We start from the raw sequence: 13,351 nt of genomic DNA on the forward strand, positions 1-13,351 counted from the left end.
ACAACCTCGCCAACCTCGGACTCAAACAACTTGTTGACACCCCCACCCACTATGCCGGGCACACGCTCAACCCAATCTTCACCTCCAGCAAGCACATCTCCTTCAATCACACCACAGCTCTCCATTAGACGGACCACGGCTGCGTTCACTTCATCTACAAAAAGACTACGACCCACAACCACCCACAACCAATTCCCTGCAGAAACTGGAACAAAATTACCACCGACCAGCTCATCACATCGCTTCACCAAAACCCCCCTGTCAAATCATCGGACCCAAACCAAGAAGCCACCAACCTCACACAATGGATCACCCACAGCGCTGACGAATTAGCACCCTTGAAAAACCATCAAATCAAGCAAAGTAGCAAAAAAGCCCCCTGGTTCAATGATGACATTAAGAAATCCAAGAAGATCTGTCGCACCCTCGAGAAAGCCTGGCGAAAAAACCCAACCACTGACAACCTGGCCACCTTCAAGAACGCCACCCGCAAACACCACCAACTGATCCGATCCACCAAGAAATCAGCTTTCTAGGATCGATTCGACAACAACACCCACAACAGCAAGGAACTATTCAACATCGTCAAAGAGTTTACCAACCCCACTGCCGGCACCAACGACATCACTCCCTCCCAAGACCTCTGCGACTCTCTAGCCTCGTTCTTCCACAACAAAATCGCTGACATCCATAACAGCTTTGGAGACCAGCCCACCCCACCCACCTCTGAACTAAAACCCCCCTCCTACAACCTCTGTGCCTGGAACCCAATCACCACTGAAGACACCATCCGCCTGATGAACTCCATCCACTCAGGATCGCCAACCGACCCATGTCCCCACCACATTTTCAACAAAGCAGACTCCATTTTCGCACCCCATCTCCGAGACGTCATCAACTGCTCCCTCAACTCTGCTACCTTCCCGGAAAGCTGGAAACATGCCGAACTCAGCGCCCTCCTGAAGAAACCCACAGCAGACCCCACTGGACTTAAGAAGTACCGCCCCATCTCGCTCCTCCCATTCCCTGCCAAAGTCATTGAGAAAGCAGTCAACAGTCAGCTCGCCGCCTTCCTCGAGTCCAACAAATCCCTCGACCCTTCACAGTCCGGCATCCGAGCCAAACACAGCACCGAGACCGCCCTCATCGCAGCAACAGACGACATTCGAACTCTACTGGACAACGGAGAAACAGCTGCCCTCATCCTACTGGACCTCTCCGCAGCCTTCGACACAGTCTGTCATAACACCCTTATACAACGCCTCAGCAACGTCGGAATACAAGGAAAAGCACTAGACTGGATCATCTCGTTCCTCGCCGGAAGAACCCAGAGAGTCCGCCTCCCCCCTTTTAGATCAGAGGCCACCGAAGTCATCTGCGGCGTACCACAAGGATCATCACTCAGTCCCACCCTCTTCAACGTATACATGAGTCCCCTCGAATCCATCGAGCGCCAACACAACCTCAACATCATCTCCTACGCAGACGACACCCAGCTAATCCTCTCCCTCACCAAATACCCAGACCTCGCCAAAACCAACCTACACGAAGGGATGAAAGAAGTAGCCGAGTGGATGAAGAACAGCCGTTTAAAACTGAACTCGGACAAAACGGAAGTCCTCATCTTAGGATCATCCCCCTCCGCCTGGGACGACTCATGGTGGCCACCGGCCCTGGGAAACGCACTCATACCAACGGACCACGCACGTAACCTGGGCTTCATCCTGGACTCCTCCCTCTCGATGACCAGACAAGTCAACGCCGTCTCATCATCATGCTTCAACATCCTACGAATGCTCAAAAAAATCTTCCGCTGGATCCCCACCGAAACAAGAAAGACGGTCACCCATGCACTGGTCACAAGCAGACTGGACTACGGAAACACCCTTTACGCCGGAACCACAGCCAAACTACAAAGAAAACTCCAACGCATCCAAAACGCCTCAGCCAGACTCATCCTAGACATCCCCCGCCAAGCTCACATTTCAGATCACCTAAAAGACCCCCACTGGCTCCCCGTCAACAAGAGAATAACGTTCCGTCTCCTCACCCACGCACACAAAGCCCTCTACGACCTAGGACCCGAATACCTCAACATGCGCCTGTCCTTTTACACCCCCACCCGCCAACTACGATCGTCCAATAAGGCCCTCGCCGCGATTCCACGCATCCAAAGATCCACCATGGGGGGAAGATCCTTCTCCTATTTAGCTGCCAAGACTTGGAACTTGCTCCCCACCCACCTCCGCCTCACACAGAACCACCTCTCATTCAGAAAACAACTAAAAACTTGGATATTCGATAAGTAAAGTACCCCCCCTCCCTCAAGCGCCTTGAGACCCTCTGGGTGAGTAGTGCGCTATACAAATTTTTAAACTTGAAACTTATATTCAACTATACTAATATACTGTCCAAATAACTGAATAACAAATCTACTACTCAAATTACTTCATATTTATACTATACTAATTTTCAACACTAATCCTTTATGGGTTCCGGAGTGGCGTGCTACTCGCCAGAAAAGCGCTTCAACACCCATCAGGGGTAACAAGTGCTACATGAATGCAAATCTTTCTTCCCCTTTTATCCATCCGCTATCTTTCTCACTCCAAGTAACAGACTAATATACACCACTGAAATTACCTCATATTTCACCATATTAATTCACCCCTAATCCTTTATAGGCTCCCTGAATAGAATGGGTCAACAAGCGAGCGATAAATAAATACAAACCTTTGTCCTACTCAATCCTTCTGCTATCCAAATCCAAATAACTGACTAACCTATCCACCACTTAAAATGTACTTGCACGTTTCACTATACTAATTCAACACTAATCCTCTATGGGTCCCGGAGTAGCGTGGGTCCCGGAGTAGCGTGCTACCCGCCGAAAAAGCGCTTTGACGCCTCGTCAGGGGTAGAAAGCGCTATATAAATTCAATTACAATACAATACAATACTTAATCTCCCTGTGCCTTCCCAAAAAAATAAAATAAATGAATGTGTCCTAGTGTAATGTAACCCCGTGCTTATGTAAAGAGCTCCAATATTTTCGACTTCGCCTTATATAAATCTGCAAAACATAAACTTGCCAATGTTTTCTTTCTTATATCCCAGGTTTCTAGGCTTTGTTATTGTTCTCCTTCTGTGCCCTGCTTCTATAACGTCGAGCTACTTTAAATATGTCATACGTGCTCCGGTTTTGTACAACTTATCAACCTCAACAATGCTCCAAGTTAACGTAAATATCACATATATGAGCTTCAACGCCTCGTCGGGAGTAGTAAGCGCTAAATACATGCAATTGATATACAATTGATATACAAAGGCACTAAGTTATCAGTTTTACTTGGGTGTGCAGGGGTCTAATCTGATACAAACTGTAATAAAACTGCCCCTAGTGGGTAACAAAAACTCATCATTGTCACCTCAAGATTGCCTCCACTCATGATCTCTCCCTCCTAAGCTCTACTCTGGATTCCATCCAAAACTGGATGTCAACTCATCAACTGATTCTGAATCCCTCCAAAACTGAATTCCTCCTCTTCTCCTCCTCACTCTCTCCCCCCCCCGGTTCAATCATGGATGGATCAGATGAATCTACTAAACAATAAACCCATCATTGTCGACAGGGCAAAATCCCTTGGAGTTATTCTAGACAAAAAACTCAGTCTAATTCCCCACATCAATTCTATTGCAAAATCTGCTCGTTACCAACTGCGCCTTCTTTGGGGAATCAAGACGCTTCTTCCCGGAACAGGACCTTATAACCTTGGTGCAATCACTGGTCCTCTCCAGACTAGACTACTGCAATTCTCTTCTCACTGGCCTCCCCAAATCCCACCTGTCCCCCACTTAAGTCTGTTTTCCATTCAGCAGCTCGCTTCATTTATGGGGCCAAAAGAAGCGATCACATCACACCGATGTTATCCACCCTTCGCTGGCTTCCCTTCGAGGCTAGAGCTATCTACAAGACCGCTTGTATCACCCACAAAGCCTTGCAATCCTCCTCTCCTCGCTACCTGGCGAATAAACTGAAACTCTCTGGAGGCTCTAGACCCTCACGCAATGCGGAGAATCTTCTACTTGAACCTCCCACTTTCAAGAAGGAGAGAACAATGGCCCAATCCTTTTCAGGCAACGCAGTGAGAATCTGGAACTCCCTTCCGCCTCAGCTCCGGACCACTGCCTCCTCCCAGGCTTTCAAAAGGGACCTCAAAGTTATCCTCCTCCAGAGACACCTCCAAAAGTAATTCAAGTCCTCTTGTTATTTGGAGGAAGACTTTCCACTACTGATATTTTCCACGACCATGGAAGTGCCTTCCCAGGGTATTCCTGGGGTTGGAGTGTCTGCCTCTTTGGAGTATTTTCCATGTACTTGTGTTTGGTGCCCTTGTGTAACATGCACACACCACTTTGCCCTTGTAACACACGGTTTGCTACCTCTCACATGTTTTTATCTTTGTTACTGGCTCAAGTGCCACCTTTGCCTACATAACGCTTGTTCGTGTGCCTGAGTGTCTAGCACCTTTTGCAGTATTATACCTCAAATGATACTTTGTTTTCTCTTGTAACTGCACACTTGTCACTTTTTCCTCCTGTGCACTTTTTACTACCTCATTTATTTTTGGCTGCTCACAATTTTTACTACCTCATGTATTCTGTTTGCTCACAATTGTCACTATTACCTTTACTACCTCATGTATCTTTGGTTGCTCACAATTTCTACTACCTCATGTATTCTGTTTGCTCACAATTGTCATTATTACCTTTACTACCTCATGTATTTTTGGTTGCTCACAGTTTTTACTACCTCATTTATATTGTTTGATCACAAATGTCACTATTACCTTATGTAACGTAACGTATGCTTCAGACCTGCCAAGTGTCACGCATCAGGCGTGACACCAGCGCATTTCCGTGTGGTAATCCGCATTACCGCACTGAAATGCATTGTCACGCATATGCTGGGTGTCTCAGCACTCTGATTGTGAAGTGCTACCACGGTAGTAGAAGCTGTGCTCCATTAGGAGAAGCAGCATGAGCCTAGTGCGCTGCTGGCAGCATGCAGTGGACAAAGTGTGAACTACCTGACCTCCGCCTGCTGCACACCTGGTGAAGTATTGCAAACTAATTCATATTTTGAGAGTCCGAGTTGGAAGGCACCCACCGCGCTGCGACCTCAGGGCTGGCTGCATTCATCAACCGAGTGAGTCTCACTCTCTCATCCCGGCCGTGGTGCAGCCTTACATGACTTGGCTGTCACAACAAACGGGTCGCCGAACTGACAGGGTCCAGGTACGTATACATTCCGGGCAAAGCTGGGTGCTGATAAATAAAAGCGAAGACAGGGCAGCTGTTATAGTGTGAGGCTGTTTATCGACCGCGCATGTGATTCGACAGCTCTTGTGTACAGGACACGGGCGGAATTTATTGGGTTTGGAGGCGGCAGTTCTCTGCTTGTTTCTTGTGCCCTGCACTCCACGTCCAGACCAAGCGACAACGCGTTGGGGCCTTTTATGTAACTGGTGTTCGTTGGCAGCCGTGCCCGTGGGCAGCATCGCCCCCTGCCTAATGCCTCCTTAGCCAGTGTGATGCCGGGTATCTTGGTGTTATGCATGTAGTGAGGCGAGCTGCTGGATTTATTTCAGTATGTTAATTAGTCTCCCCACTTCAGCTGGCGTGGAGAGGCACCCTGAAACTCAGGCGGCCTCTTGGCACAAGTGGAGCTTGCCCGGTGAGTGAGGCAACAAAAAAAACAGGGAGAGCAGAGCCGAGCCGAGGCCGGCCCTGACTCTGACTCTAAAAGCCTGTGCACAAGCCTAGCCTTTCAAATATTGCCACATAAATCATGCAGCAGAGAGCTATTCACAAACCGTGGGACTCGTTGCACCGGACTGCTTTTCAACAAATGCGCATAACTGTGACACTAATAAACATTTGCATATCATTGTAAAAAAACGTGTAAATATTGAAAATGAGGAAAAATGTGAAGAAGGGAAGTGACAGAAGGGCATTAGGGACCGTAAGGGAGAAGTGGAGGGATGAAAGATATACGGAAGGACATAGAAATGAATTGCTCAAATACAGAAGGAAAAAAGGTAATGTTAAAGCAGCGCTTTGTTTTTGAAAGTTTCTCAGTGTCATGTGCGAGTTTTCAGTATTGAAATGAAAGTCAACAGATGCTGTTTTGGTCGCACATGGCACTATCACGGACAGTTCAGAGTTTGGTGAAGAGACCCTGGAGGAGTTGTGCACTACCGAAGAGTTTACAGATCTCAATAACGGCACCAGCTGCAGCACAGTACATACATAAATGGGGGAAAGCTTTCAGCTCACCACTCAGTACAGTTGTGTTTGTTAGAGTAATTATGTGTGTCAAGACAAGTGTTTGGCGGAATGAGATAGTGAGTGTTGGTTGTAGTTGCCAAGTGTGGTGGTAATAAATCTCTGACCTTCTTCACTAATCCTCTCTTTAAACTCAGGAGCTAAAGATGTGATGCTACGCCTCCCCAGCACGGGTGACACGTTTATCAGTGGTACTTACTTTCCTTTCTTCTATAGGTTCATGTCAGATGACATATACTTAAGAATTGGAGTGCGAAGCAATAGAACTTAGCCATCAGTTCCAGTACACTATGTCAGCATTATATCTCCTCAGACACCCCCAGCCAACGCTTAATTTGAGCCTGTGGTTGCAGACGGGGCCCACCAACACTAATTTTTGGAGGCCAGCACTTATTTCTCTTCATCATGACTTTGACCCAGAGTCAGAGAGAGAAAAACACGCAAGGAGAAAGAAGGAGGATAGTATTTAATATGCTTCCCTCATCTTCATTGCTTGATTTTTCTTGCGAGAAAGTGTCACTCATAGTCGCTGAATGTCACTCAAAATTACACAGAAATTATGAAAATGTCACACATGAGCAATCTGAAACCTTGGCAGCTATGATGCTTTTGTAATGTGTCTCATTATGTTCCATTTCTGTTCCTTTTGTGAAGCGCTCTGACACCTTCGGGTAAAGTCCGCGCTATATAAAAATGCATAAATAAACGAAGACAAGACTCGCGACACTAAAGCGCCTCACGGGTTACGACGCTCATGTTTAGTCCCTCTTCTGTGTCGTAGTGCTCTCTATAGCTTCCGGTTTGATCGTTGTCTGAACGCACGGCTCGGTGGACGTCATCAGTGTGCGGCTGCGGGCGGTGACGTGCGGCTCTGCGCCTGTTGTCGGTACCCGTCTGTGGCTGGTGGTTTCTTGAAGGGCTCGGCTGCGGCCCCCGATCCAGTAGTAGCCATGGCGACTAAAAGCGGCGAGGAGAAGCTCAAGGAGATGGAGGCCGAGATGGCGCTGTGAGTATGGAAGTAGCGAGGGACCAAAGTAGCACTGTAATTACAACTTCCAGACTGAAACCATGGCATGCAAGGAAGAGTTCCTACACACATACTACCCAGCCACCAGGGTGGCCACCTTTCTAAAATAAAAATATCGCTGTTTGTTTCTGCTTTAAGAGTCTGCAAAGGCACGGACGTGCTACTTAAAGAGAACTTCAAATAAAGTTATCTGCTATAATTTAAAACATGACTTTTCCGTTGTTGCTCACAGTACTTATCAGTCAGGGATCATTACGACACATCTAGAAGACGTTTCTAAGTGCGTTCTTCTTTTATTTGCTGTTTGAAGTATGTACTGGTTAGGGGAACCCTACAGGCTTTCTGTGCATTTCCAAAGATTGTAGATCTGGTCTTGCCGGTACACCCAAGCCCATCTCATAGCTGTCAGTCCTACCGGACACCCTTCAATTACCGACCGCTCGATATGCACAGAAAGGAAGTTACAGTCACTGTGAGCTTCCAAGAAACATGATGCCCAATTTTTCACTATTAATACTAATCTCCTCACGAATTAACCCGTTTGTGCTTGTTATGTCCCTATGAGGAGGATGTTCCTGCCATACTCCCCTGATATGATATACTATTGGCTTCATACCTGTGCACTGGAGTTCACATTTATCATGGCCGATGCAGCTAGACAGGAGGGGCGGACCAAATTATGTGGCAAGGTTGACTGTGCAGCAAGAAAAGACAAATTATGCAGTCCATTTAGTGTTATCTGATTATTTTGGACTGTTTACATGTTAGCCCCATTTGGTAAATGTTCTACTTCATTAATACCACTTTGACACCTAATTACAGAAATAAGCGAGTGAAAGATGACCATTAATTTTTCCAAGGGCCTTCCACTGTGCAGTAATAAGTGTCTCGGACCATTTAATAACTTTTGATCCTGGTCAGCTAGAAATATTTTATTGTTGAAATCTGCAGACCTTGCAGTAGACGATGCATTATGACAGATGCAGCAAATCCAGATGTATACGGAACATGTAGCAGCTGCAAAATCGCATAATTCCAGTATCCCTGCCTTTTATTGACCTCTTGCTCATTACTACTGTCTTCAGGTCTCAGATGGCTTAGCCACTTAAAACATAGCACTCCTTCTTCTCTTTTATACATTAACATATAACTTAAGGTGGGCTGAGGATAGTTGACTGTACTTATCTGCACATTAGTATGGCTTCAGTTGATTGTGAAGGTTTTCTGGCTGCTGGAGTGTGTAGGGTTCTTCCTTAGCATGACATCATGTTACTAGATTGCCCTTGAGGCATGTGTTGTGAAGCTCCAGTTGGCCGCTTTTGAGTGGGTGGTCAGTTTCTAGTACAGGTGTTTTTGGCTATGGCGGAGATGTGCCTCTGGAAGTTTAGCTGGATATCGATGATAAAACCCAGAGATGTGTACAACTCCACAATAGCTAGTTTACAATCCAGGAGAGGAAAGGCTTTCATACAATTGTGGAGTGGTAGATTACAGTTCCGCAGTGAGATGGGCAAGAATTTTTTTTTTTTTTTTAGCTGGGTTAAGTTTTTTGATGGCGGATTGACGTCCTATTTTGAACTTTGGCGAAAGCATTGCAGAATATGAGATGTCGTTGTAGTGATTCTGGTATTATGTGCATACTCATAGCACTGAATCTCAGAGTTACTAAACATCTTTCAAACTGGTTCAAGGTAGAGGTTAAATAAAGTTGAGTATAAGACCGAACCCTGGGGCATCCGTTGGCATAGGTGGACTTTTCTGGAGTTAGAGTTCCCAGTTTTAACTATTTAAGAGCGATTTAACTGGTAGGAGTAGAACCCGTTAAGGACCACCCCCTCAATGTCTATTAATTCTTTCAAGATGTTAATCAAGGGACGGTGCTGTACTCTACTAGAGGGAGCTGGAGGTGTACAAATAGGCATGAGTTCCAAGCATCAAGGAAGCCAAGTTATTTATCAATAATTTGCAGCAGTGCCGTTTTTGTACAATGGTCCGGTCTAAATCACAAGTGTTAAGGAAGTTGTTTGGATGTGACGAGAATGTTAAGCAGCTACAAAGCTTTCTGTTACCTTCCCTAAGAAGGGCAGGATAAAGGCTGCAAAAGTTATTAAAACCACATGCATCAGCTGAAGTTTTTTGTTTCTCCAAGATTGGAGCTCCTTGGCTGATTTCTAAACTGTTGGTGAAAACACCTTGTTTAAGTGAGTAGCTCACCAGATTAGTCCATTGGAGTAGACATGGTTAGGCATGTATGCTAATGAATCTAGAGATTGTGTCAGGCAGTTGATTGGAGGATCTAACGTTGGTTATGGCATCTTGGAGCACTTAACCAGCAATTGTGTCATAGTGCATTGAGAACCCCTGCGCTTTGCGGATCAGCTTGATCGTCTTATTTTTAAGATTTGAGTGGTGTCAACTAGCTACACAGAAATTATATTAAGCCAGGAATCATTTTGGGTGGCAAAATTAAATTGCAGCTTCACAGCTAAGTAAAGTTACAAGACTGCTCATCCATTTTGACATAACTCTCAAGTTGAGTAGCTGCCATAAGCAACTCTGCAGGTAGGTAACCCCAAATCGAAGTATCCTAATTGCTAGTGGTGCTAGGTCATGTAAGCAGCATTCGTGCTAGTCTTTTATTATCGCAACAATGTTTGTGCATGAATTACACAAGAGAACTTAGCTCATGGAATAATCACACTTTGCCTGATGCACAAACTGATTCAGAGGATATTTTCCACCTGCTTGCCCATGCACCCAAATATGTTATGTGGAAGTGGCTCTGTGTTAAGTCTGTCCCTATTGGATTGTGTTGCGTGACCTAGAAGTGTTGGTGGTGGAGGAACCCAAGAATAGACAACAAAGGTCCAAGATTAGATCAATCTGTTCTACCAGTTTCAGAGACTAAAAACGTTTAGAAAGATCCAAGTGAAGACATTCTTTGAGGGAAAACATCAGCAAGAAAAAGACACAGGTTACACACCTTTACGGCATAAATCTGCATTCTGTCCACCTCCATCTATAATGCCACCAGAGGTTATTGCGTTTGAGGAAGCAGTCACTAAGGAGGTAGAATTACTACAACCCAGAAGAAACACCTACAACAACCTCAGCAGAAAGGAACAGGAGGCATTAAAGTCATTAAGTAACAGGAACAATCTTGTTATTAAACTGGCCAATAATGGCGGAGCAATCGTGATACAGGACGTAGACATGTACAGGAACGCATGTCTCAATGAGAGACATTACAAGATGTTACAGAGGTATCCTACAGCACGCCTACAGAAGACTATCTCCACAATAACAGCAGAAGCGTTGGAGAGGAATTGGATAACTAAGAATGAAAGGGATTTCCTTAATACAGAGGAACCCAGAACACCACTGTTGTATACAATACATAAGGATAGAACCCCCTCCTCCAGTTAGGCCTATCGTGTCTGGAATTGGATCAATCTTGGAACCCCTCTCCAAATATACTGACTGGTTTCTATGACCGCTCGTTACTCACATCAGGTTGTATGTAGGAGACACTAAACACCTACTTAAAATCCTAGCGGATTTTGAATATGATCCTATACAAGAAACAATATGTCTGGATGTGGAGGCCCAATACACCAGTATTCCACAAGAGGAAAGTTTGTGTGTAATAGAAAATATACTGCGCTCGCAAGACTGGCCCTGGGAAGCACCTGTTGAGTGGATCATGACGCTGATGCACATGGCTCTCACAGAGAACTTTTTCAGGTATGAAGACTAGCTCTTCCTACAGATTTGTGGGACTTCCATGGAGGGTACTTTTGCCCCTGGTATTGCTTGTCTCTATTTGAGCCAACTAGAAGAGGAACACATCTGGACGAATAATCCATACTCTGGCATGATCCGCAGCTGGTTAAGATACATAGATGACATCCTGCTCATTTGGCACGGTGATGAAACAGCAGAAAATCATTTGAAGACTGGATAAACCAACTTAATCCATTCCTCCGCTTCCCGATGTCTACTCACAATATGAAGGTCTCTTTCTTGGCTGTTAACATCATAGCAAAGAATGGGAAGTTGTAAAGCACGCTCTATACAAACCCGACAGACTGCAATAGTCTGCTCCACTTCAATAGTGCCCACCCACGATCACTGAGGGAAATCCTCCCCGTCGGACAATACCTGAGAATCTGAAGGAATTGCTCTGATCTTGAAAACTACAACAAGGAGGCAGATAAACTAACAAAGAAACTACAGGAGAAGGACTACCCTAAAAATGTTATAGAACAGGCATGGAAAAGGTCCCGCAATACACCCTGCTCTGCCCTACCTGAGACCAATACGAAAAGAGGAACGGTCATTGATATGTGTCCCCACCTACAATTCATCATTAATGCTAGCAAAAAAATAATTACCAAGTGGCACATACTTACCTCCAACCAACTATAGATTGAAAAACCCATCTTCTCGTTCAGACGCAACAAAAGCTTCAGGAACACACTAGTCCTTACTGATAGTTGGAAACCAAAGCAGAGCACACAAATGATCTTATGGAACCAACCACAGGTGAAGGCCCACTGTCCGTGTGGTTCATGTATTGCCTGTCAGTTCACTTCCCACACCACCCATGTTGACCTGGGTCTTGCATACTCTTGGGAACAGAGAGTTCACACGAATTGTAATCCTGAAAACGTCGTCTATGTGGTCACTTGCCCCTGCAAAGACTGAAACATTGGAATGACTACTAGGAAGATCAAAACACGGATAAGTGAGCATAGGAGCACGATCAGGAGGACAATCACAGCTACCAGACTCACTTCTCACTACCATGAGAAGGGACATTCAGATAACAATCTGAGGTAGACCATAATCGAGAAGATTAAGGGTGGCACGTGCATACCTTAGAGACTGCTAGAGAAAGTACATCGGTGGTTTTACAGGTTACAGACCCATATACAGGGACTTAACAACTCCATTTCATGGAATCACTTGAACCAGAAATTAAATAAATGCTTCGGTTCCATTGATTCTGAACATGTCTCTCCGTTATCCAAACCCATGACCTTATAATGGGATCCCCCAACGAATGGCAACACAGGGATAGTTGTGGAACCATGACTTATTAACGTTTCAAACAGACCGGATTGAAGTAACACTAAGGGCTAAGTTAACTCAGTGATTACATCTCAAATCACTCTGGAGATATGCACTTACAAGCATAGAGGTGCATGGACATCCAAACACGTCTTCTTCGCTCTATTTTCATAGCAAGAAAAAGATGTTAGGATACTACATTTTTCTTCTCAACTACATTTTACATGTGCACCATCACTTGTGATTATGTGGTGCCTCATTCCTTAGTATGCGGTGATAAAAAGTCTGCATATATGCATGCAAACTATCCTTTACACATCCTAATAGATAGAAAGGGAATTGCATTAAATAGATTATACATCTGGTAACTAATCGATGCGCAATGATTAAATTGCCATCATACAACTGGAATATAGATAGTTTACATACTACCAGTTGATATTCAGTGAGTTATGCCCTATGCCCTGCTACTACATATCCTCTTATTGTGTCACTGCATATCATAACTACCATCCATTATGCCAAACATGGGTGTTTGGTATGTGTCCATGATCACTTAAAGAAATGGACTTCATTTCCCAAGATGCCAGCTTTTTCCCTAGTCCTGTCTTGGGACTTACGGAATTACGTCGTCGGAAAACTCCAGGGGTGGGGCTCCACCCCTGGACAATCAAGAAATGCTCAGTTTCAAACACACTATAAGACGCAGTCCTGGCAAATAATGTCGGAAATACTGGGAGACGCGGACCCAAGTAGGTGAGACAATGGGGCAGGACTTTTTGATGAAGTAAGTAAGACGGGAGGACGTGCTTAAAAGCAACAGAGAGGTGCTTGTGTGAGACTGTCGCCGCATTTCATTAACAAGCTGGTGTCCGTTTTGTTTTCTTCCCTCACCCTACTCCC

General features: G+C 45.1%; 1 protein-coding gene across 1 annotated transcript in view; it reads left to right on the top strand.

Moving 5' to 3' along the window:
- Positions 1-7,156: 7,156 nt before the first annotated feature.
- The window catches only part of RBM42 (RNA binding motif protein 42), a 180,994-nt gene continuing 174,799 nt past the window's right edge, over positions 7,157-13,351 (top strand). The window contains exon 1 of the mRNA XM_078655417.1: positions 7,157-7,354. Coding sequence (XP_078511543.1) covers positions 7,299-7,354 — 56 coding nt within the window. The 5' untranslated portion in view covers positions 7,157-7,298. The remainder of the gene's footprint in view (positions 7,355-13,351) is intronic.

The sequence above is a fragment of the Lissotriton helveticus genome, chromosome 7 (assembly GCF_964261635.1).
Source record: "Lissotriton helveticus chromosome 7, aLisHel1.1, whole genome shotgun sequence".
In the NCBI taxonomy this organism is placed as follows: Eukaryota; Metazoa; Chordata; class Amphibia; order Caudata; family Salamandridae; genus Lissotriton; species Lissotriton helveticus.